The sequence below is a fragment of the Anthonomus grandis genome, chromosome 17 (assembly GCF_022605725.1).
Source record: "Anthonomus grandis grandis chromosome 17, icAntGran1.3, whole genome shotgun sequence".
Classification (NCBI taxonomy): domain Eukaryota; kingdom Metazoa; phylum Arthropoda; class Insecta; order Coleoptera; family Curculionidae; genus Anthonomus; species Anthonomus grandis.
The window spans coordinates 10,976,751-11,003,774 of NC_065562.1; the positions used below are offsets into that span (position 1 = coordinate 10,976,751).

General features: G+C 29.0%; 1 protein-coding gene across 1 annotated transcript in view; it reads right to left on the reverse strand.

Moving 5' to 3' along the window:
• LOC126746648 (metabotropic glutamate receptor 2-like) overlaps positions 1 to 27,024 on the reverse strand; it is a 593,383-nt gene that overhangs the window by 74,710 nt on the left and 491,649 nt on the right. The window contains exon 9 of the mRNA XM_050454987.1: positions 6,169 to 6,272. Within this exon, the coding sequence (XP_050310944.1) occupies positions 6,169 to 6,272 (104 nt within the window). The remainder of the gene's footprint in view (positions 1 to 6,168; positions 6,273 to 27,024) is intronic.

Genomic DNA, 27,024 nt, shown 5'->3' on the forward strand with positions numbered 1-27,024 from the left:
AGAAACTTTTAGTTACAACATAGATAAAAGCTCCTTCGAGGTGGTTTTTATAAAATGCATTAAAACTTTATATGGAAGTTTTGAAATCGTGATGAATTTTCAAGAGTTAGATAGGCAATCTGGATGGGTAAACTTCCTATATCTCTTCTTTTTCAGTATCTTATCATATTTTAAATTACCGAGGAAAATAATAAATGCTCAATATTAAAACTCTTTTAAACTAATAAGTATGGTAAAGGTCGGCGTTAGATTTAACAAACGTAGAGTAAAGTGAACTTGATGATCAACAGTGAACTCGAAGAAATCAATGTTTCCTAATTTATCAACATCGCTTGGACTTTACTTACTTTTGTATAACTTGTATTTACGTATTCTAAGTAATATTTTAGAAGGCTGATATCTTAGGAAATTTCATTGAAAACCTACATTAAACAATATGTTTGTTTCCTTAAACTGAACCTAAACTTATTATAAAATACTATCGATTTAGCTCAAACAAATAGATACCATTGATCCTACATACAATAAAGAAGAAAATATTTTTACCAAGACGGACCTTCCTCCAGGTTTTTAGCACAATGTGCGCAATTATTTAAATCACACGTTTCCAGGATGGTAAATTGGTCAAAGGGGTGCAATTGGGTGTCATGGTTTACCAGATTTAATTATCATGGATTTTTTTGTGCCATCGCAAATGTTCTATAATGTACATACGACAACGGTTTGAAAATAACCTCTATCACTAAATGAAGGTTGGTATTTCAAAAATAAACAGTAACGTATAGGGAATTAAATAGACTTTTTCAATCAAAACCATTTGACAAAGTTAAGGTTAAGGTTAAAGTTAAGGAAATTTAAGGTTGACAACTTCTTTTAAAGGGTTGAAGATTTTTCTGTGTGACTTTGCCTCAAAACTGCCTTGCCCACCCTATAAATAAAAGTATAGATAATTTTTTTTTGAAATACTGCAACTCTCAAATTTACCGTGTATAAAATAGATTTAATTATTAATTAAGCGGATATAGCTTAATACATACTAAAATATGTATCGTGTTCTGAGTACCTGAACAAGCAAACAAAAGGTTAGCCAGCCAGAGCGAGCAAGTCTACATTTTTGGATTAATTACGTCGTTTGCCGAAAAGCGCAGCATTTGCAGGAAATCCTACATATAAGCCCATCTGCTACCTTATAATGGGCTTATTCTGGGTTTAGAACTAATTATAGAGTTTTTGATGTTTATGCCTTTTGCAGTGTACTCCAGTTTATATAATTAATATATTATTAGTAGTTTGTAATAGTATAAAATTCTAATTATATTTTGTTCCTTTTGTTACGCAAATATTAAAACTTTTACTAAAAAGTTTAAGGGTGGCTCAAAAAATGTCTAAGTCGAATGTAAGAAATTTAATAATTAGAGAAAGCGTATGTATTGCGGGATTCTAGCCACGAATGAGGTGTTTTTGGTACAAATTCATGCATTTAATAATAAATTAATTTTTTCTAGTGCCACTTACGGAATAATTTGACTTAAAAGTCCTTTTATTATTATTATAAAATGAAAATTGATCTCTGGACCAATGTCAAAAAAATACAAAATTACCAAGCGAGTTTTGGGGCTAATTGAATTTATTTATTGCTTTTTAATGGTATTTTTTTGAACCAGCAAAAAATATATTACGGTCAATGATATATTAGATATTTTCGGAAACAAGACATTATTTTTTTTTAGCCACATAATAAACCTACTATTTATGTTACATCATTTGACATAGCTTTTGATGGTCTTTTAGATTATTTAATAATATACAGGTTTTTTGTATAACAATATAGGGAAACTGATGTTACAATGAAAAGTTCAATTTTTCTTTGGAAAATTTATGGAGAATTTAAAATTAAAGGTATACTTTGAATGAAAAATAATGGAAAATATTTATTAATTTAAAAGCCGTTAAAGATTAGTATAGGATTACCAGTAGAAAAAAATATTTAGAAAGTAATGACGGACCCAGAAATTCTAACACTAAAACTGTAATAGTATCTTAAGAAATCATAAAAAAATAGGAATAATGACAATAAAAAATGAGGATAATATAATGTTTTCCTTGCTTAATTATGTAGAATCTCTTAAGGCTGGTGAAAATGTCCTCATTGAAATTAATTTGTCAAAAATAATTAAAACTACGGGCGCATCTAAATAGAAGAGAATTGTTTAAAGAATATTTTGAGATGCTAATGGTTGAGCTGGTACGCAAACTACAAGAATTAGCTTTAATATGCAAATTTTCCAGACAGTAGGAGGCGTCAATTAAATTGTTAATAACTTCAAAAATTTAAACTAAATCAAAATTGTTTTTACGACTTTTTAATGACTTAATACCAGCATAGTTACTAAAAAAAGTCTATGTCTACTTTTTATTCTGGTCTCAATATAATGGATTGCAAACTAATGTCGCATCTTCTATAGTTAACAACTGGGTTGTATAATAATCTTAATGATGTTTAAGTGACTTTATAAATCAAGATATAAAACCTAGATTGTTTCGAGCTTTTTGAAGAATGTTTTCTATATAAACGCGGAAGAACAGTTTGGAATCCAATTTCATACCCAAATCATTAATAAACTCTACTCTATATGTCAAGGTAGTGGCTCCGAGATAGATAGCTCACATTTGTCTTGTGTTTAAACTGTTTTTTTAAACCAAATGGTGTATAATGAAATTTCTCTGACTTAATAAATAATTTATTTAAGGTATCATGCAAAATTAGAAAGCTTAGATTGCAAGAAAATCTCATACTTGCTCTGGATCTCATTGCATATATAAGCGTTCTCTGTTTTGCGTAAATTTGGAAAGTTGTCGTAACCGGCTTGTTTTCGGTATAGTTTTGCAGTTTCCACATTTTACGTGGCCTCAATTTTCTTTTAATTCGTTTAATTATGTGCTTAGAAAATATAAGGTATTGTTGGTATCATAATGTGCACTATTAAATTTTGATTTTGTATATAAGTTACAAAATTTTTCTCCAACATTAAGTTAAAATTTACTTTCGAAGACATGTGATGGCCTTCCTGAGAGACAACTCTACTGTTGGCTAATTTCAGTTATACGTGCCATTAGTGTTTATAGGCCTTCTAGACTGTCTGCGTCATCTGCGAACCTGATATTGCTCAAACAATGCCGTTAATTAGTATGCCCTTAGTACATTTGTCCAAAGCTGGTTTAAAGATATCGTCGGCGTAAACATTAAACAACATGGGGATAGTAAACATTCTTCTCTTGATCTTGGTAAATAAAAGAGATACGAAAATGGTTAAATTAGACAAAAATTGCGCATTTTTAAGCCAGCAATATGTCGTCTAAAAATTTTTGAAATTCCGAATAATTCCGGAGATATGCCTATAAAACCGAAATTTTCCGATTTCGTTTTTATTTTTTTCTGACGGTATTTAAAGAGATAGGGAAAAACAAATGACTTTTAAAACATTTTCTAACAGCCTCCTTTTAAGCTCTCCAAAACAGCATTAAGAGATTTATTGTAACATGAATTAAATAGCGTATTTTATTACGAATACAAGGATGTATGACACAATATGATTCTGCAATATTTAAATTGAAAAAAAATGGGATTTTAATAAATTCCTAATGATTTGGACTAGTATACGGTGAAATGATGGTGCTGAGTATGGACTAGTAGGCTTTACATACGTCATATGTTAGATAATTAAACAAATTAGTTAAGAACTACATACTAGAAACCCAAAAAAACTAATTCAGGTTATAGATACTGTTCAAACAAACTACCATTATTCTCCAAATACAGACATCGCCATCTAACTGTCGAATTTAAAATACTTCTTAATATAAACTTCAGGTAAAGTTCAGTTCAGAGATCTATTAGAATCTTTGATGTGCCGCGAATAGTCCGTGTGCCGGTGTTGCTTGTATTGTCACATGGCATGGATGCTTAAATCGTAAAATTTTACGTGCAAAGAGTCATAAACTAATATTCTAAGCGATATTTAATCATTCCATTATTTAAATAAATAATTTAGATATTTTTTTAAAACTTTATACATTTGATTCGTAAAATTTGACTACATACGCCTATGTATACAATTTTACTGTAGGGTATCTTTTTAGATTGTTAAATAGTTTTATTGATGATGCTCTATTCTTATGTAAACTTTCTCTTATGTGCCAGCATTCCGTAGTTATCCAGCTCCAATATGTAGCCAGTAATAATAGACATCTAAATCCTCCTCTTTTTTTTTGAATTTGCAGAGCAATGTAAGTAGTTTATAGTTCGATGAAATAATTTTGATTTAGGATTGTAGTTTATAATAGGATAAGTTACTACCTAGTTTTTTGCACGTTTTTATTTGTAACTATTTTTGTTATTCAATAATCCAAACATACGGTGTATTATATTTATTCATTATTTACAAATCACTTTAGTTTATACTATCTATTTATTTTCCGCATTTTTAAGTTGGTAAATTTGCCTTATGTTGGGCACTCAATGTTCTTTACTTTTGGCAACTATTAATAATTTTGTACCAGATTTTCGACGATTTTTTTAAACCTTTATATTTTCTAAATTTAACACAAATATACCTAATTAGAAATATGTACTGATATCATCTTTATTTTTCTAAAAAAGAAAATAAATGCCTTATACATTATTCAAAAGAAGCAAATAACAACACGAGATACACCTGCAATTCATTTCAGATTTTCCTTGAGAACTGTTCCATAATGCATTCTTATCAAACGGCTCTATAAGGGAATGAAACTGCAAATGCTTAAGTCATTGCCATTGTTTTTATATAAATTTATATAGCATTTCTCTTTTTTCCGGCCAAGACCCTTTTGGAAACCCGATTCGTTAAAGTCCTAAAATTCGTTAGGAAATTTGCACACTCAGACGGTGAAGAACAAATTAAAGTGTTAAAATTGGATCTGAACTTCCCTCTCGTAATGATTTCCTAAATATTTCAGGAAATTAGAACTGTCGAAGTCCGGGTACGGGATTGGCAAATTGAATTTGAACTTTTCTGTTTGTTTACAGGTGTTCTGAACAGTTTAAGGCCGTGAACTGTGAGTGAACTAATAAAGTTGATATTTCGTACTTTGAACTTTTACTTGAGAGGAAAGAAGAAGAAATTAAATGCACGTGGTAGTTTGAAGTTTTAGTTTGCTTTATACTATTTAATTGAGTGATTATTATTAATTTGTTGAAATAGATAAAATGTGTCTATTAAATTAATAATATTTTTGGCAACAAGTAAAAACTCCATTTTCAAAAAACGGGTATACTCTAATCTATTCAGGTTCAAGGGAGTCATAAAATGCATGATAATCATGTGCCAAGGCTCAAAATTTTTTATTGTTTTATTTGAAGTTTATTTTGGTATATTATAGTATATATAAACTTTAAGTTTTGGTTTATCCTAACAGGTAACATTTGGAAGTTTTTAGAATGTCGTAATTTAAAATCAATTGATCCCTTAGGTTTTCATTTTAGGGCTCTTGTGTCTTGAACCTCGGGATCGCCTTTTTTAGATCCAGGGCCGGAGTTTAATAAAAAAATTAAGTTTAGAAAAATCTTTATAGACAACTGTCATTTAAATATTGAAGCTCACAGGGTTTTGGTATACTCTGGCAGTTTTTGTGTAACAAAGGTAGTCAGTATGCTTATAACTCTACCAGAAATTCTCCATTTACGTATGATCTTTTTTTAAGTATTTTTGAATAATGCAGATGTTATTTTGAAGTGCCAAGTTTAAAAGCGCATTAGCGAAAATGGAGTTGCGATTTTGTGCACCGCACCCGACACTATAAAGAATTATATTAGGTTTGTTACCTGTATCAAGAGTGGGCAAAATTTTTGTGCCTAAAAAATTACAAATAATTGACGCAAACCCTTGATATAAATATTAAAAGAAGTCAATAGACTTGCGCCCATATCATATTTAAGTGCTTAAAAAGATGGCGCTAATATCTCGATTTCTAAAAAAATAGACTTCCGCAGCTTTTATATGACGGCTACGATATGTTAGTTTTAGGGGGTTACATTATGGTTGTTATAATGTTATTATAAAGTTTAATTTTTTTCCTGCTCTATAATTGGATTTTTTTGTTAGGCAAATAATTAACTAAATAATTTACCTGTAAAGCTAACTTTATGCAAATACTTCAGCAGGTCGCTTCCTTTCGTGGGTTTCATAGCATCACATAGTCCAGGCTTCTTGCAAAACTCCGAATGAAGATCCCTGAAAAAGTCAAAAAAATTACCTCTAGTAAATTCCAGTTTAAATAGCTTGATTCTTTAAAACGTTTCATTTCTTACTGGTAGACAAGTTTAAATCGCAAATCAAAGTTATTGGATGTTCCGTTTGGCCATTTCGGGTAATATTTCACTTAAAATCCGCAATTTCAGGTTCGGAAAGGAGGTTCGCGATGTCTAAAAACACGCCGTAAATATCTCTCTGGTTGCTCTATCATCTTCAACGGTCAAGTAGACGTTACGAAGAGGTATCGTATGTGAGAGAAATTTTCTTATCTGTAAAGCCATTTATTTTAGAAAGACTGCTTGTAATCGTGGTATGTTTAAAGAATAAAATAAGCGTAAGCTTAAACAGTGTAAAATTTAACTTAACCTAAACTAAGTATTTATATTTTTTTCATGTGAAAGTAAATTAGACGTATTAAGGATGACAATTAAAAAAACATTTACTGCATGTTTTAATATTAATAACCATTTTCTTATTTGATATTCGTATATTTATTTAAATATTTATTTTTTTATATATAATTTTTTAAACTTTTTTAGTAACGCAAGAGGCCCTTTTTTAACCATTCAATCCATATTTTTTTATTTATGCTTGCAAAATTTTTTCTATAATATATAGGACATTAAAAGAGGTAAAAATTGAAAATTACAACTTTTCTAAAATATTTCTATATAGCATATAAAAAATACCCTCATCGAATTTTTTAAATCATCTATTTTCTTGGTATAATCCAGACGTAAAATAATAAGTGAAAGAAAGGGAGAAAGCAGAAAAAAATAAACTAAATCTTTAATTATTCATTGTGACGGTTTGGCTTTATATTGGTTAATAAAATGAACATAATTAATTTAAAAGAAGATGCTTTTAGATCATTAATTAATTAAAATGACACACAAAGTAAGTTTTTACCTGTAACCACCAGTGGATTATTTCTTCGAACATTTTTGCATAAATTTTAAATATGATTTTATTATTTTATTATTGCAAAATATAATGTTTTTAAAAAGAATTTTTTAAATTATGAAAATGGTAAAAAATATATTATTAAATACAAGTTATGCAAATTAAAGAGAACTTTCTGAAACGTTTTTTATGATGAGAAATACGAAAATTTTATAAAAAAGGATTTAAGAAAAATATTTATTTTAAAAGTTAAAACGCCAAAAGTATATTAATAAATATAGCTTATGTAACATAAGAAGGGATAATGAAAAAGGTCTAAATAAAATGCTTCTTTAAAATTTGATAAAAGATATTAATAAGAAAAGTGTTATACATCAACAAAAAGTGAAAGTGGAAAATAAAGTTGATAAAGGTTAATAAAGAAATTTTGTTACTATTTTTAGGAGTACTATCACTTCTTGAATTTTTTCACACCTTTTAAATGACATGCTACATATTAGTTTAAATTATTTTGTTTTATAATAGATTTAATTATTGTTGATGGTTTTATCTTTTTAAAATACATTAATTGAAGTATAATTTTACTATATACATAGTTGCCTTTCAATAATATCAACATACGTAGGATGAAGCTGCCTTAAAGCTAGACTGTGCCTCATGGTATGCTGCACATTTTTGTGCAAGTTTCATATTGATATATTTTTTGAGAAATAAGAGTAAGAAAATAATAAAATTTCCAGAAAATTCCAGAAAAGTTCTAAAAACATCATTTTATTATTACATTTGTATCTTCGATAAATTAAGAGGTATTTTATCTTGGACAAAATTAACTTTTTAACAAATAAAAATATTTTTTTTTAAATTTTGTTGTATTTTACTAATATTTATTAATAAAATTAATATGAAAAAAATACAAACTTTGTAATTTGTTTTTGATCCAAGCAATACTTTTTTCAAGATTTTCAAAATAATTCTCTCATTCGAGGTAATTGAAATCCATAACTTATTTTTTCAGGCTTTTGAACTAATATTTTATTTTATTCTAGGTATTTCATGTAGTAGTTAATATTTTTCATGTATTTGAAGTAATTTTTTGACATTTTCAATTTAATTCTCTCTAAAGTAACATTTTTCTTATTATTTTTTTGGATCTGAGCCAACTTCTTCATTTTTGAGCTGACAATGAGTTCTAAGTCTTTACTATTGTTTTTCAATGGTTAAATATTTAAATATATTTCAAGATTAGATATTGAATCAATGATGATCGTTTAATTAAGACTATTTCGAGAGCCGATGTTACGTGAGAACAAAAATCAATTAATAGCCAATTAATAAACATACAAATATTTAAAATTACATTTTATTACTATATTAATTGCGCTACTAAATAATAAAAACGAAACCACATGAAGATGTCTTAAGAACCTTCTGCTTACCTTATTATTTCATATTCGATAATTGTCATAAACCAAGCATTAGTTTAAAACCTCTCTGTTTCTTGTATATTTTATTAATGTTTATAGCATATAAATGATACTATCTTAAAAGCTTTATGATTTACTTTAGAGCTTTAAGACCAAAAAATACTTCAGTTTTTCCTCATACAAAAATTAAAAAACTGTAAAATATCAACCAAGTCCCTAGCAGAAATCTTTATAATTGACTTTACTTTAAGACTAGGGAAAGACTATTAGAGCCAGAACAAGAAGTTTATATTTATAGCCAAAATCACCATACAAACCCATTTTTTTATAAATCTATAAACAATATTTACAAAAAAAAAAGCAATTTTGAACTGAAAGCAGCGTAGTTTTTCAGAACGCCATAATTTAACTAATCGCTTACAAAAAAAACCGTTAAATATATCGCGTTCGCTATCGCGTTTCTAACGAACGATATTAAAAAACAGCAATAACAAATCATTTATCCAAACGAACCGGAAATGTTGCGTATCCGTTTTCCAGTTGATGTGATGGCATGGCACGGTGAAAGGTTTTTATTTCCATGTTATGAAAGGATGTTTAGGAATTCGCATTTCATATCGCTGTATACAATTTATAAATTCTCGGCTCACTATTCGGAACGCGTTAATCGCATTTAAATCAGGGCAAAATGACGCAATTAAGTAAGCAGGAATATTAAACATGTAGGACGTGAGTTTATTTTACTTATTATATTTTATCTGGTCTTTGTCACCCATCAAAAATAATTGAAAAAGGCAACGATAACCGATTGGAATGTTAAGGGTGGACATGTAAAGTTTAACCTTTGAGAATCTTTAAGTTTTATATCTTAAGAGGTTCTTCGGAGATAAACAGGAATAGCACTTATGTGGGTAAAATGGTCCCTTTGTAGAAAGTTATAATGTGTGGGAATGTTGGTCGTGTAAACCAGGATTCTTGTAAGGGATCTTTTTAATATGATCCTTTTTAGAATTCAGTTCGATGGTAATTTTAGTCGAAAACAGTCGCGTAGTAGAGTTAGCTTGTTCTCCCCTAACTTTTCCCTAGTGTTTGTGGTTAGTGCCTTTATTGAACTATTTATACCTGTCAAATTAAAAAGTTTACTGGTTTCTATAATTTGAAGGATGTTAGTCTTATTGATAGTTTTATAATATTGTGTACAGATGCTATAAATCTGAAATGGCCTTGTGAAAACCTGTTTTACTTTTATTGATCATTTACAATAACTAGGGTAAAATATTTGCTCACAGGTACCTTTTATATTTTAGGTATGTAGTATCGTATCCTCTCATATCAATGATCTCGAATCCTAATGCAATCCATTTATCATTCTGTCTTCTTACACGTTTACACACAAACATACACCACAAGTTAACATATGTACATTTACCATTTTGCTACTGTTTGCTGTTGTAATACATCCTGACATATTGTACATTTATTAAAATCCAATAGAAATAACTAGAAGCAATCATATGTTATATATTAATACGCCCTCTCAAGAATTTAGGCCCTGAAAAACACTAAAAATCAAAATTCCAGCAAATTTAAAAAGTTATCCGAAAAAAAAATTAAAAATTTATTTTATTTATTCCTAGCTTTAATTTCAATATAATTTGAAAATATATTTGATTTCTTTACTTCCACTTTTTCTTGGTTATCTGATGGTGCTTTCAAATAAACTATCATGATTTTTTTAAGGATAGCTTACTAGTTTTTACTTAAATATTAATTACTTTTATAAGGATGTATTCAAATACTATATTAATTTTTTTTTTCGACAAGGAAAGATTTTCTTTTATTAACTAAGAATAAAAAAAGAAAATCAATGTTAGTGAAAGCTTATAATGTGTTTGTTAAAACCATATTACTTCAAATATTAACAACAATTAATTTTAATTAACCATCTACAATAACTTATTTGCGTAGGAGGCCAATAGATTTGGCGTGTTGGTTTAGAAAAAAATCATTAACTTCATATGGAGAAAAAAATAACATAAACCTTATTATAGAGATTATTTTCTTTAAATTTTACAAGACACTCAGTTTATACAATTTAAACCATCATGCTCCTGTTGATCTTTGCATTGACTTTTTTCTAACCACTCTACGCTCTTAAGTAATTTTTAAATTAAATTCTTCAGGTTTATTTGTTTGTTGCTCGTGCATTTTGGTGTTCAATATACCCCACAACAAATAGTCTAAGAGGGTTAAATTAGGAGAACTCGCTGGCTATTTTGTCATACTTTTATTCTTGATCCACTAATTAAAGAATCCAGTACATAAAAATTTTTTCATATCACTCGTGCTACTGCTCCAGCTTCTTAAAACCAAATTTTCTTCTATTAACTCTAAAAGTAAAAAAGTATTAAATAAAAGAAGACAATGAACTTCCGTTAATTTGTCGAGTAAAAACGACCGGTCATATCCAATATGTCAGGATAAAACATTTTCTTTGATTATATTATCATTCTCTATAATAGCCCCGAATGATATTACTTAAATAATTTTGATCCAGATTAATTAGGTTTTGTAGGCTTCTTAGCAATAACTTATTAGCGTCGTGGCATGTAATAGACTGCACTGCAGTTTGTATATTAAATACTCAGGGATTGATTTATACCAATTTTGAAAATATGTCAGCTTTTCTCTAAATATAAAACTATTATAAAAGGTTATTTTTTATATGGCACGAAACAATTGTATCTTGTCAAGATTTTTCACAAATCCATATTTTTGGCTGTAGCTTTTTCGCATTTAAATGCATAACTTAAATGGTTACGATACCTGATAGTCTTAAATTCCGCTTATCTTAATTTCGAATATTATAACCCGATTTTAATTACATATCTTAATACTTGATTTAGCATATTAATGCTCAGCGGGCAATGTACGTCGTGATTAGTGCATACGTTATTTTAAGAAGGCTATTTGTGTAAAAATAATCTTCGGTTTTCTGTTTTTTCGTCTAAATAAAGTCGTCCTTTTGATAAAGTCATAGCGTACATAATATTTATGGCAATTTTCAAAATAAAATATTCGGGAATTAATAGTTCCGTAGTCTGAGTAATACAGAGCTTGATGCCCTTGATGGTATATTTAAAAGTATAAAAAGTAATAATATCATAATAGTTATGGGTGATTTAAATAATAAAGTAGGCAAAAACAAAGTCGAAGTACACACGGAAGGTTTTGGTCCGAGAGAAAAAAATAATAGGGGAGATTAACTGGTAGAGTTCTATCAATTGGTCGGTTTTATTAAGTTATAAATCTGACAAAATAACAAATTCTATCTCTATGCTACAAAAGCGTAGATTGTACCTCTAGAAATCTCCTGGGCCCAAGAAATACAATTATGAGAAACCAAATAGATTACATCTCCATTATCTACCATTATAAAAACTCCGTCAAAGCTACAAAAAGCTATCCAGGCGCTGACATTCATTCCAACCACATCCCAATAATAGCTAAACTCAATTTCAAGTATTGACAGATTAAAACCCGCGACATAAAAAGTAAAAAAAAAGGATAAGGAATATATTTACATAAAACGGTACAGAGAAAAATTATGAAAGCAAAAGTAGATTTGTAAAGATTCGATGTTAGGAAGTAGAAGTACCAGAAAAGAAATTTGACGCTTTTTACATGCACCAAAAGATGTAAAAAGCGTCAAAAAAGGAGATGGCTGAATGTAACAAAATGCGCATATAATAAATGCCATAAAGGAAAAGTTTAAAGATAAAGCATACCTATCGAAACTGTTCGATGATCAATCTAAGACCTCTAAACCGGTTTTGAAAGTGTACTTAAAAATATTAAGATCAAAATACTATATGCCTTGGAGACTATAAAACCCGGTAAAGCTGCTGGTTCTGATCAGATGACCCATAGAGCTTATCAAACTTTTTGATTATAATGTAATTAACATTATTCTGAATCTCTACCACCATATTTATGTTAACCCATTAGCGCCTACGGCTACCGTATGGTATGACAAAACATGTGTCTCCTCTCAAGCACATTGTAGTCAAGGTCGATGTCAGAAGATCGTGCGCCTGGCGGATTAGTGACGACTTGACAGTTGACTTTCAACTATCGTGGGCGGCTGTTCATTTTGTGAAGTTTTTTTGGCGGTAGATAAGTTTAAAGTCACGCGTGTTGGTGCTGCACGTAAATCATGGAACCGCGATGAGCATAAGTATCTTTTTAGTTAATTCTGTATAATTTTCAATGAATTTATTGTTATTATTTATTGAAATATACGTGACCAAATACCCCTGAATGTAAATAAACCTTCTTGAAACTCACATGACGTCACTATTATAGGTCAAAAGTCACTGATACCATATGGTATCCGTAGGCGTTTGTGGACCTAGCAGTGTCATGTTTTAGGCTTTTTATTTTTATATTTTTTTAATGTTAAGAAGAGGTTTTTCGCTTTCCCAAGCATTGGATATGCTTGAAGAAGATAACGAACTGCTACAAAATGTAGACGAAATATTTGTGGAACCTCTTGACCCCAACGTAGGCTCAGATGAGGATTCCGCGGATGAGGAGGAAGGAGGATTAATATGCAACCTCAATGGTAAAACTAGGTTATCACTCTCAATTCTGTTTCTCCTTATTTCAATTTTCTAGGCCGTCAATTGTGCGCTCCAGCCGAAATAAAGTTAGTAAATAATGACAGGGTTGGAGAATCGAGTAGCTGTAATGAATCTGATGATAACGTAAGCATTTTTTTAAATATTATGATATTTTTTATAATATTCAATATATTTCTAGGGCGCTGAGCAAGTGCGGGAGCGAATAATACCTTCAAAATTAATTGAATCAAATCCCGAATCGGAGTGGATTGCAAATCGACTTTTAACAAAAGAAGCTGCAAAATGGATACCTGGTGATATTCAACCAATGCCCAGACAATTTCCGGAACCGGACTATTCTAAGTACAAAGACATGTCACCTTTTAATCTCTTTGAGTTATTTTTTGATGAAAACATTTACCAATACCTTGCTGAATAAACCCAACTTTATGCCCATTTAAAAAATGAACCTGATCCAGAAATAACATCAAACGAAATCCGCTGTTTTATTGGAATTTTAATGCTTACTGGATACAATCCCCTACCTTCGAAACGGTTATACTATGATGTGAAAGACGACATGCATAACAAACTAGTAGCAGACTCAATGAGGAGGGATAGGTTTTTGAAAATTCAAAGATTTATCCATATGGCCGATAACCATATGATATCAGCGTTTTTTTTTCAACTTCCAAACTCCAAAAAAAAATTAAAAAGGTCATCATCTAAGATCTTTTACCTTTCTTTTCTACAAAACAATCAAAAAAATAATCAAAATAATAAAAAAAAAATCTCGGCGTTAATGGGTTAAGGAAGACATTCCTAAACAATTGTTATTACCCACTTTTGTACTGACATCCAAAAGAATGCTCAGATTACAGGATCATCGCAATTATGCGCCATATCTTAAAGTTGTTCCTAAAGATCATTCGCAAAGCATTTATAGAAGACACATAAGAGGGCACAGCAAATAAAAGACATGATCAATACACAATTTGAATTTCGCAAAGGACTTGGAATACGAGAGGTGCTTTTTAAGATTAACTTTTTTTTTCAACGCTGTATCAATATAAACCAAGAACTGTATGCATGTGTCGTATACATCGATTACGAGAAAGAGTTTAGTAAAGAAAAAGAGCTTGACAAGTTACTCAGCTGTTAGTTAATACTCTATATTGAAAAATCAACGTACAAAACAAATGGAGATTTGTCGTGATGTGAAATAAGGTAGCACTTATCACCGCTGCTATTTAACATCTATAGACAATCTTAAAGACAAACAACACCTGTTAAAACAACTGAATGATCAATGTAATGGATACGGACTAAAAATTGGGTTATTAGTAGTAACAAAATTTGCCCAAGATCTAACCATGACGGTGGCAAACTCCATGATAGAGAATATGTATATATCTAGGAACTTGGATGGAGCAATCAGTTTACCAAGCAAGAGAAATATTAACGAGGATAGAGATAGAAATTAGGATGAGGAAATTGCGCCTTTACGTTTTCTATATTTTTTATATGGAGTTGAAGCATGAACGGTCAACAAAGACCACATAGACATGCCTTTGAAATGAAGTGCCAGAATATGGCGTATTCCCTGGACCATGAATAATACTAATTCCGTACAAAAGCGGATGCAGAAGAAGTGCGAAAACATTAATACCGTAAAAAAGTAAGCTTTAATATCTGGATAACTCAAATAGAGATAGCAGGACAGAAATATAAACTTCTCCAACTAATGGTCTAGGGAAAGATTAGTGAAAAACCGAGTATTGGCAGACGCAGGGTATTCGCTAAATAACTTGAGAGAATGTTTTGATTGTAGAAATGTTTAGCTGACTTACAGTCAACAAGATACGGATTTCTGTAATGATAACAAACACGCCATAGTTCTAACAGTAACTCAGCGTTTTTGGAAGTAATACGTAGCATATATATTTGGTTAAATTTATTTTTTTTCCAGAACATACAGGTACTATCTAGGCCCAATATTTATTGCTTTCCCTTTGCATAAATAATAAAATCATTTTATGCATTGCATTTAAATGGTAAAATTTATTTTTTTTAGTCTTGGAAAGTATATATAGAGAGAATTTATGCAAAAAATGCAAATATGATACAAATCTAAACTGATGAATTTAATCGCGTTTGGTAATATGATAATAATTTTAAAAATAATTTCCAAATGTCTGAACAACAGTCAGATAAACAAGATATAAAATATATTTCGTATTATTAAAGCGAATTTAAAAATAATGCCAGGAAAACATTAAGTCTATTTTTCCAAATTTACTTTCTTTCTCACATAACTTAACTTCAACAGTTTGAACCTGCTTAGAAAATTGTACAACTTTCCCCCAATTTACTTATCGAAATTCCAACAGTAAGCTCTAAATTCTCTAACAGCAGATACGTTTAAGCAATAATTCTGAAATGATTATTGGTTATCTACACAATTTTCCACAAATGTAATTTTCTTGTAATTTATGGTTCCGATAATTAAATTTTCACAAATGTCCTTAGTAGGTCCAGCTCGCCTTAAATCTTTTTTCACTAAAGCGACCCTACCATAAATCTGCCATTGTCGAAGGAGTAGTCAGAGAGATGATGATTTGTTACCTGTTTCACGGTTTTCAATTTCAGGCGCCCTTTTTCCTTAAAGAGTTTTTTTTTCTTACTTCGCTACTCTGGTTTCAAGCTTACCTGGCGAAAATAAAGGATTTACGTACGTCGGGACAGATTTGCACAACGTTGTAAATCAAACGAGTCTGGCCTGCAATATTATCGGGACGAATATTTTTTGTTTAAGATAAAAAAAACTGAAAATCTTGCTAAACTTTTTTTATTAATAAAGTCCGAATTTAAAAGCACACAAACAGTTGCAAAGCACTTAAAAGGCAAAAAATTTACCAAAAAAGGCATGTAGGAACTGATTTTTCTCGTTATGAAATTACTCTTAGACTTTAAGGCTATAATATATGTTTAGATTATTATATTTATTTCGACTATAATATAAAGTTTCTCTTAAGAAAACATGATTTTTTATTTTGCACATTGTTGTTTCCATAAGTGTATATTGTTTTGCTCTTGTCTTATAAAAAATAATAAATAATGCAAACATTGGCCCCGATTTGATACGAATGTTAGTACATATAGCAAAGGTTTACCATTAATAAATAAATAAAACAAATTACGTAAAAAAATTAAACACCTTAACTATTTAGTTATTTGAACTAAAGCAATAAAAAAATGATAGAGGGAAGAAGGACTAGACATAATGACTAGGGATAGGGACTTGAGGGATTTTCTCACAAAATCTACTTTGAGACAACTAATCAGTAACTACTAAGATAGAGTGATAAGGGTAAAAGATAAATAAAATATACGTCTTCTTCTTTATACTTAACGGGAAAAATAATAGAAGAATCTATCAACTTAATAGACAATCTATCTAAAACCTTAGGCTCATAAAAATATAAAAGAAATCCTTACTTAAAAGCATAACTTAAATGGATATAATACCCTGTTAGGGTTATAAGGGTCTACTTTCTATTAGCGCACGTAAAATACTTACTTTACGCGGTCTAAATTAATTATAAAATTTACCTTTTTCTCAGTGTCACAGATTAAATATAACCACTTAATTACTTATACTTGGAAGAATCTGTGCATGGGTGCATAAGTTGGTTTGAGACTGTGACCTACTTCATTTTAAAATTTTATGATAGTTGTAAAAAAGAAGAAATAACTAAAACAAATTAAAAGGTACATATGTGCGTGGCAACTTTTAGGTTCTGAGCAATAAAGTTGGTCGTGAATTTGGCATAAATTGTTTAAATGAGATGTTTATCTTGTGGGCATCATCTAGTTTTGTCGGAGTGAATTCAAGTTCATTAGAAATTTATAACTGGTAAAGGTTTACTCTGAATAAAGGTTTTCTCTAAAAAAAGAACTATAACACTAAGTTAAATAAGCTTCAAATAGTTATAATAATAAGTAGTCATTTACTGTTAATATTTACACATAACTGTTATAAAACTAAGCAATCAACAATAAACTCTATCGAAAAACAAATCTTATCATATTGTTTCTATCCTATATATAATAAATTTAAATCGAAGCTTTAAAAAAATTAAATACAATAGTACCTACTGAATATATACCTTTGCTCAAAGTTATATCTTCATTTACTTAAAATTGGGGAATTAAATCTCTTTTAGAAAAGTTGTTTTAATTGTACAGATTTAATTTTTGTTAAAAAGTTATTGAATTTATTTAAAAAAAAAGTTAAATGACTGAAAAAAAAAATAGAGAACTAAGTCAGGGATATGTCCCGGAAACCGTCCAAAAAGTCGAAATGTTGCCTCTTTTGAGACCTATATCTTGGACGCAGTTTAGAAATAAGTAATAATATTTCTTTTGCTTTGTTTATCCGTATTAGCAAATTTAATATTTGTTACTATTTCTATCCATTTTATTTGTAGTATTTCGGCGTTCATAATATGAAATTTTTCTTCATATAAAAATATATAAGTAACAAAAATTAATTTAAATCTACTCCTAAAGTGGCAAGAGGCAAGTGGCAACACATTCAGGGCTTAATTAAAATTATAAAACTACACTTAAATATATACACTAAATAGATATGAGAAAATTTAATTTTATAAACATAAACCTTGTATTTACTAATATATGAGAGGCGTGTTATAAAGAGTTTGATAACATCTTTTCAGCATTGCATCGATGATTACGTGTTTTAATCATCAGAATATACATTATCTCTTGCTTAGGTTATATAGTAGCAAAATACTTGTTTTCTTGTAAAACCTAAGAACAAGGTATCATATATATACAGATAAGCATTTATTGCTGGTGCTTTATTTAATTAATTCAACGGTATCTAGATGCAATTGCAGCGAAAAATGTGAAGTGTCGGCTAGAATGTAGAAGTTATATGTTAACAAGTTCATAGATGTCAATAAAACAAAATATGAGTTTTCAGCATCATTTCTTTTAAGATATTTACGAAACGTTTCTTTGATTTGCTTGTTTTAGTTCTATAAGTCCAATAATATGTGTAATCTGTCAAAGAACTTGCTTGAACTTATCAAGAAACCTAACCAACAATTTAATAAGCAGATAGCAACATAATTGTAACAGGTAAAAATCAGAAGTTTTGAAACGTGTTCAAAATAAATTTTATCTGACGGCAACTACATCATATTCGTTTTGGCATAGAAAGATGTTTGTCTTTATTTCAATGCTGACCGCAGAAGTGGAGTTAGTCAGACGACCAAGCAACGTGGCAAAATTTTTCAAGTCTATTATATCAAGGAAAAATATATATTTAGCATTTTATTGGTGCACAAAATCGAAAAGAATTTTTAATTAAAAATTTAAAGCAAACCCGATCCGATAACACCAAAATCTGTCGACATGCTTTTAGACGTCATTCGAAAAAAAATACTGCTATTGTTGGGGAAACTGTACCCGAAATTTCCGCGATTAAATGGATTTATCAGCGACATTCATAAAAACTCCAAATAACACAGGAATGGGAGCCGTTAACCTCGTCGTGTATTTTCCAAATGGATGTGAGAACAAGAGATACAAATTTTAATGAAAATATCTTTACCGACGAGGCAAATTTTTACATTGGGGACTTCGTAAACACACATTTTCCATATGTAGGGATCGAAAAATACACAAAAGATTGTTGAAACGAAAATGCATTCCCAAAAGGATTGTTAGGTATGTTTGTTGGTGTAGAGGCGTTAGTGCAATATATCTATAATTATACAAAGACCGTTGTTACGTCTAATACCCAAATTATTTTTTTATGTTTTTAATGTACCAACCTAATTTATATTTGTAACTGGAATAAATAATATTAATTAGTCTATTTGGCACAGTTTTACTTAAGGGGTATACACTAAAAGTGCGAAGAACGCTTCTTGTTACACGCTCTTCAAAAATAAAATTGTACAGCCTTGAAATTATGTGAAGTTTATTCAAGTTTCTGTTTTAGGATTTTATAAAATGATTTTTTTATAGGATTTTCCAAAGCAACAAATGTATTTTAAATTTAAAATTAAAAAAAAAAAATTAAATTATACCACTTTCCTTTAAAATACTTTTTTTTAGTAAAAATATGGAAAAAAAATTATCGCATACATTTAAGTTATGCATTTAGAACATATGAAATTCCTTCAAACCGTAGTTTATTGATGTTATTATACAGTACTACACTAACACAAAAATATGCAAAGCTTATATTAATACGATATTTAATAAAATTAATTTTACCACTCATTAAATTTTCATTAAGCCAGGATACTAAAGCGCAAAAGAAGAGAACGTGGAGCGTAGTTCGCAAAGGAACGTAGAAGTTCATGGATCGTAATAGCAAAGCATACTAATTACGTCTACGTAATATACGTAGTGTCTCAAAGGATATTTTGAAATTATTTTTTTTATACTTAAATTTTAACATTTATACATATGCCCCACGAAAACTATTTATGAGTTATTTTTTATGATCCTAAATCCATTTCGTTTCACGCTATATCAATTTAACTAATACTTTAAGTTGCTTATGCAAAATAATGGCCCCTTGAGATATAAAATTCCGTAAAGAATATCCTCGCTATTCATAGTGGACCCGAATGATAAAGCAACGAAAGAATAATAAATAGGTTAAATATTATTTTATGACATGTTTCGCGACGACTATGACGACTTTAAAGCTACTCTTTCTCTAAAGGATGAATGAATTAATTTTATATTTTGTTGACTATTTCTTAATATAAAACTTTGGGTTGGTATAATGGAATTCATCTTCAAATTGTTCGAATTATTAGCGCAATAGAGTCCATTTGTACACAATACAAACTAAGTTTTTGTGATGTTTGGAGAATAAGAGGGCTAGTAACGAGTAATTTTCAAAAACCTAAAAAAATTTAGAACTAATCCCTTACTAAAGCAGACATATAATTACATGTAAAGGATAAAATGTAAAAAATGTAAAGTAAGACACCTTACTTCGACTTCTTGAATTTTACAAGAAAATACTGTAAGGGTAATTTTGAACAAAGTTTTGAACACAAGGATCGCATTTAATTTATTGGGTAGTGTGTAATTAATTTTATCGGTATTTTTATTTTATAAAGGCATAATTACCTTGCATTCATAATCACTTTTTCTCTTGCTTAAATTATATATTAACAAAAAAGTTTATATTTTTGTAAAAACTGTAAACAAGGTACCATATTCATTTAAGTTAAGGATTTATTGCTTATGTTTTAATTAATTAATTCAACGGTATCCCGAGGCGAGGCTACCGAAAAATGTGGAGTGTGGCTTGCGCAAAAATGAAAGAGTTCATAAATGTTAATATTGCAAAATATGTTTCAATTGATCTACAGCATCACTGCCTTTGAATTATTTGGAAAACGATACTTTGCTTCACTTTTTTCAATTTTAGGAGGCCATATAGGTTTTATGTAGTAAGAAATTAGTAATTTTAAGATATTCTAAGTATAGTCATCAGCAGACATCATTTGTTTCAGTCACCTGTCAAAGAATTAATGTATTGAGAAGATGTCAACATGGTTAATAGTTCACATAACACATAGTTTTGACAAAATAAATTATACTTGACTGCAAGTATATCATGTTCGTTTTGCCATGGAATTATGTTTGTCCTTACTTAAGTGCTAAGCTCAGAAGTGTAGTTAGTCAAACTACCCAACAACGTGCCAAAATTCTCTAAGCCTATTGTAATAATGACCTGCCAAGGAAAAATGCATATTCTACATTTTACTGATAAACAAAATCTAAAAGGATTATTTGAAAATCTGTCAAAATGCGTTTAGAGGTAATTCGGAACAAAAAATTGCTATTGTTGGCGAAACTGTAGCCCAAATTTCAGAGATTGAATGGATTTATCAGTGCCATCCCTAAAAACTCCCAAATAACATAGGAATGGAAGCCATTAACAGCGTCGCGTATTTTGCAAATGGATATGAGAATAAGGGATACAATTTTCAATTAAATAACCTATATCGATGAGACAAATTTTGCAATTGAGAACTTCGTAAACACACATTTTTCATATGTCATGATCGAAAAATACACAAATAGATTGTTGACACAAAAACGTTTCCTCAAAGAACTGATGCAGAGGCATTCGTGCATTATCTTTAGAATTACGAATACGAAGACCGCTATTATGTCTGGTATCTGAATTAGTTTGCTATGTTTTTAATATGCAAATCCAAACTAAATCACCGTTGTTTAAATATATAACTTGAAATACGAATATTGATATGTTTAATTGCCACAATTTTACCTAAGGGTGTTATATATATCAAATCTTCGAGAATTAAATTACACAGGATTTAAAATTAGTTTCTGTTCTAAGATTGCATATTATAGTAGTGGATTTACTATAAGATTTTTCGAAGCCACTAAACTATTTTAAATATATACTTTTAAAGAGTTTTATCACTTTAATAGGTCTCTTTACACTTGTTACTAAACGTATTTTTCTCTTGAAGATGTAAACTATTTAAGCATATCCAGAGAAATATTGAAATATGTTTGCCTGATTAAAACAACAAACAAAATTAAAAATGTTCTAAAATATTTGTTTACGTAAAAATACTAAGAATTAGGTATTGTATCCATTTAAGTTATGCATTGTAAATATATAATATTTCTTTACACGATAATTCATTAATGTAGTTATACAGTACTGCATTAATAAAAAATATGCAATTCTTATCTTATTTTGGTATTTAATTAGTTGGATGTTACCGCTGATGAAATTTTCATTATACCAGAATACTAGAGCATAAAAGGAGAGAACATGGAGCGTAGTTTGTAAAATAATGTAGAAGTTTATGGATAGTAATAGTAAGGCATACTAATTACATCTATTGGGAGGTCCATATGAAACATATTGCCCATACTTCAAATCACGTCGAGTCTCAAAAAATATTTTAAAATGATTTTTTACACTTAAATTTTAACTTTTATACACATGACCTAATAAAATTATTTATGATTTAATTTTTATAATCCTAAATCGATTTGCTCGCACTCTATATCAATTTAGCTCATACTTTAAGCTGCTTATGCAAAATAATGTATAAGGATATAAAATTCCGTAAAGAGTATCTTCGCTATTTACAGTGGACTAAAATAACAAAGCAACGACAGAATGATAAATAAGTTAAATTTTATTTTATGGACCCTCTACCTAAAGGATGAATGAATTATTTTTATATTCTGTTAAAAGTTTCTTAATATAAGTTGATACAGGACTGAATAATAGAATTCACCTTCAAATTGTTCGAACTATTAGGGTTATAAAGTCCATTTATGCACAATACAAATAAGTTTTTGTGATGCTTGCAGAATAAGTGAGCTAGTAGCGACTGATTTTCAAAAACCTAAAAAAAAATAGAACTAATTCCCTACTAAAGCAAACATATAATTACATGATAAAGGGTAAGTAAGACACCTTACTTTGACTTCTTGAACTTTACAAGAAAATACTGTAAGGGTAATTTTAAACCTTGCACCTTTTGAAGTAGAAAAGTTTCTTTCAAACACGAAGTTTTGAACACAAGGATCTCATTTAATTTATAAGGTAATGTGTTTTTTACTTTATCAGTATTTTTATTTTATTTTTAAATAGCTACACATAAAGACATTATTACCTTGCCTCCATAATAAATTATCTCTTGGTTAGATTTTATATTAGCAAGAAAGTTTATATGTTTGTGAAAAATATGTTCATATTTGTTCATATATACCTTGTTCAAGGTACCCTATTTATTTTAGTTAAGGAATATATTACGAATGTTTTAATTAAATAATTCAATTTTACCTAAGAATACTAAAAATTAGTTATAGTATCCACTTAAGTTATGCATTTAAGATTTATAGAGTTCCTTTAAACGATAATTCATTAATGTAATTATACAGTACTGCATTAATAAAAAAATATGCAATTCTTATAATATTTTGGTATTTAATTAGTTGGATGTTACCGCTGATGAAATTTTCATTAAGCCAGGATACTAGGGCACAAAAGGAGAGAGCGTGGAGCGTAGTTCGTAAAATAATGTATAAGTTCATGGATAGTAAAAGTAAGGCATACTAATTACATCTATTGGGAGATCCATATGAAACATATTGCCCATAGTTCTAATAACGTAGTGTCTCAAAAAATATTTTAAAATGATTTTTTTACACTTAAATTTTAACTTTTATACACATGACCTAATAAAACTAATTATGAGTTAATTTTTATAATCCTAAATCGATTTGCTCGCACTCTATATCAATTTAGCTCATACTTTAAGCTGCTTATGCAAAATAATGGATAAGGATATAAAATTCCATAAAGAGTATCTTCGCTATTTAGAGTGTACCAGAATAACAAAGCAACGACAGAATGATAAATAAGTAAAATTTTATTTTATGGTCCGTCTACCTAAAGGATGAATGAATTATTTTTATATTCTGTTGAAAGTTTCTTAATATGAAATTTTGGGTTGATATAGAAATGAATCATGGAATTTACCTTCAAATTGTCCCAATGACCTTTAGTTGATGTGGCTTATGCATCTTTTAAGAAAGAATCAACTGTTGTTGATGCTGAGAGCAAGAAAAATTAAAAAAAATGAGAAGTTTTAAATTTATCCCTTATGACGAATATTTATATTTGCCTAGGCATTAAGTCAACTTAAATTAACCTATTGAATTTCAGAAGAAAATAGTGTAAAGATATTTCTAGACCCTTAGTAGAAAAGTTTTCTTCAAATACAAAGTCTTGGTTACAATGTATTTTTAATTTAATTTCATTTTTAAATAGCTACACGTATTTTGCTTGAAACCGAAGCATTATTAGGGTAAAAAAGGCTTGAAAATAATACCCACTAATTAGAATAAGAGTAAAATAATAAATAAAATACAAGGATTAAAATATTTTAATTACAGCACGATCAAAACCAAATCCTGTCAGGTTAAGTTATAATTAAAATTAAATAAATAAATAAAAAAGCAAAAAATTAAATATAGACTTGGTGGTCCTAATAAATATCGAATTCATAACAAAAATGTTATGAATTCAATATTATATATTATAGAATATCGATCAAACTCACAACCAAGCCAAAAGGCTTGGTTGTGAGTTTGATCCATGCTGGGGATGTTTATATTTGTTTAATTTTTGGCCTTTTTATTTAATTTGATATTTATATCATAACCTACCTTTCAGCGTTTGTTTTTAATTGTAATTTAAATACACACAATAGCTATAAAATTTAAAAAACAATAAAATTCTTATTAGAATTTAAAATCAATTAAAACAACATCATAAGTTAAGAATTCTAACATACTATAGAAACACTTGACAATTAAATATCTCTTCATAACTGCCGTAACCCTATTGACTGGTACTTCATAAATTTCTCTGGGTAATCTATTTGTCAAAGCAAATTTCTTAGTTTAAGAAAAGATACACAGAGGTCAGTTCCTTTTCTAGTAAAGTGATCATTGTTCTCCTTAACAGTCCTATTATGACTTTTATTTTTAAAAGCATATAGAAGTGGAAATGAAACATAGGGTTTCATTGTACTTTGTATTTAAAGCATTTTGGTCCTTGCTTTTTAAGGTATTTTTTAATTTTATATTAAACCCTTTTTTTAATTTGTAACTGTTAAAATACGTGTAGCTATTTAAAATTAATCGAAACCCTAAAACGAATTTTTGCTTCTGATATTTGGAAGGATTGGACATTTTTTTGTTAAGATTTAAAGACTTTATAAATTTTAATGAACTTTTCGTATTCCAACAAAGAATCTCACTAAAAAAAAATCAACAAAGAAATCACTAAATATTTTGGACTATGTGAAGGATCTTAGAGAAAAATTATTTTGAAATTAAGAATATCCAAAACATAAAATCACAAAAGGTTTATTTAAAGAGCTTCTACTGATCATTCTATTTTACCTCGAAGATTTTCTTGTACTCAAATTTTGTATGTTTAAAACTATGACACAAATATAGTATTAAGTATCGCTTTATGATTCCAGTCTAAAAAGTAATCAATCTGTAGTAATAATGAAGCAATTTAAACGTCCAAGACTTTCTAATATTTGCATTACTGAAAAGATGAGCTACATGCCAACTACCATCACTGAAACTATTCTGGTGCATAAGAAGAACAACCTCAGGTACTATGAGATAAAAAACCTGATAAAGCTAATTAAAAAAAAAAAATTATCTTCACAGCCAATCCTTAGTGCAAGTTATACATCAGGAGTTTTTAAAGTGTTACAATGCGATATGTAAAAAACGGTTGCAATTTTTTTTCGACATTCTGATGACAATATACAGGAAAACACATTTAATAATACGTAGACGTATATCTGGTAATCTGAAAACCAAACTACGAAATAATATAATAATAATTTAATAATATAAAATAATATAATAATAATAGAAGCAGTACCTATTAATCCTAAATAGCAATATCAGTTATAGCAATTATGCACAGGTACACGTCTTATCTTTACTTTATTATTCTTCATCAAGAGCTTTACGGACATGAATTTAAGAGAATCGCATTAATTTTTTCACTTGGGTTTAAGAAAACTACGTAAGAATAACCATTTTTCGAGACACGTAATTTTTTTTTATGAAGCTTCTTTTGATAAGTGTAGGTAGGTAAGAGTCAATTTAATTTAATCAGGTTATGTTCAGTTTTTATTGCTTATTCTTCTAAAAGGTAAATAGACATAAGATGCAGTGCTAAGTGGCTAATAATCTTCACTGTAAAAAAACTATATCAAATCAATATCCCTAGTCTATTAACATATGCTGTGGTATTTTCGATGATATAGTAATTGGCCCGCAATTTTTCATTTAAATGGACAAGTGTACGCAGATTTTTAAAGAAATTATTATTTTATATTATTTTAATTACTAAACCAGAATATAAGTCCTGCCGTATAGTATCCGCAGGACGATGCCCCACCTTATTATGCCATAAAGGCATTATTTAATTATTTAAATGAAATTTTTGAAAACAGGTAGTTTGGTGTGAAGTGGTCCTGTTAACTGGCCTGCTCGTTTGCCAGATTTGACCTTCCTTGATTTTTTTGGTTACTGCCCCTGCGGCTCCAGAGGACATAAGAAGCAAAATTCATTCTCTGCTCATTTACTAGTGACTCCAACAATGTCACAATGGCTACGAAACTTAAATAAAAATAAGAAATTGTGTGAATGTCGAAGGCGGTCATTTTAAACAACTTCTAAGGCATAATACTAATAAAGAGTAATAATTTGTTTTATTGTAGTTATATACTTAGTTATAATTCCGTAATAGTATAGCAAGTTAAAGTTTTTTTTTACAGACAGACTGTGTATTTGTCATGGATTAATTTTTAACATAAAAAACACATCATTTTTCAAATTTAAATTAAGACAGTGACTCTTCTTCCCTCTTAGGGAGGTGAAGGGAGAAATATCAAAAATACCATAATCTCTCCCCTCCCCCGTATACTTATGTCACCAAAATTTAAAAAAAAACAGCCGTTTTTGACATCTCAACTTGTATTTTCTAAATAAAATATACTCTTAAAACCTTGACATGTAGTTACCTAAAACAGTAAACCAAAGAGGTGCACCATAACTACTAAAATCAAATATTAAAATAGAGATACAATAAAAGCGCATTGACTTCTATTTTCCCTGATAAGA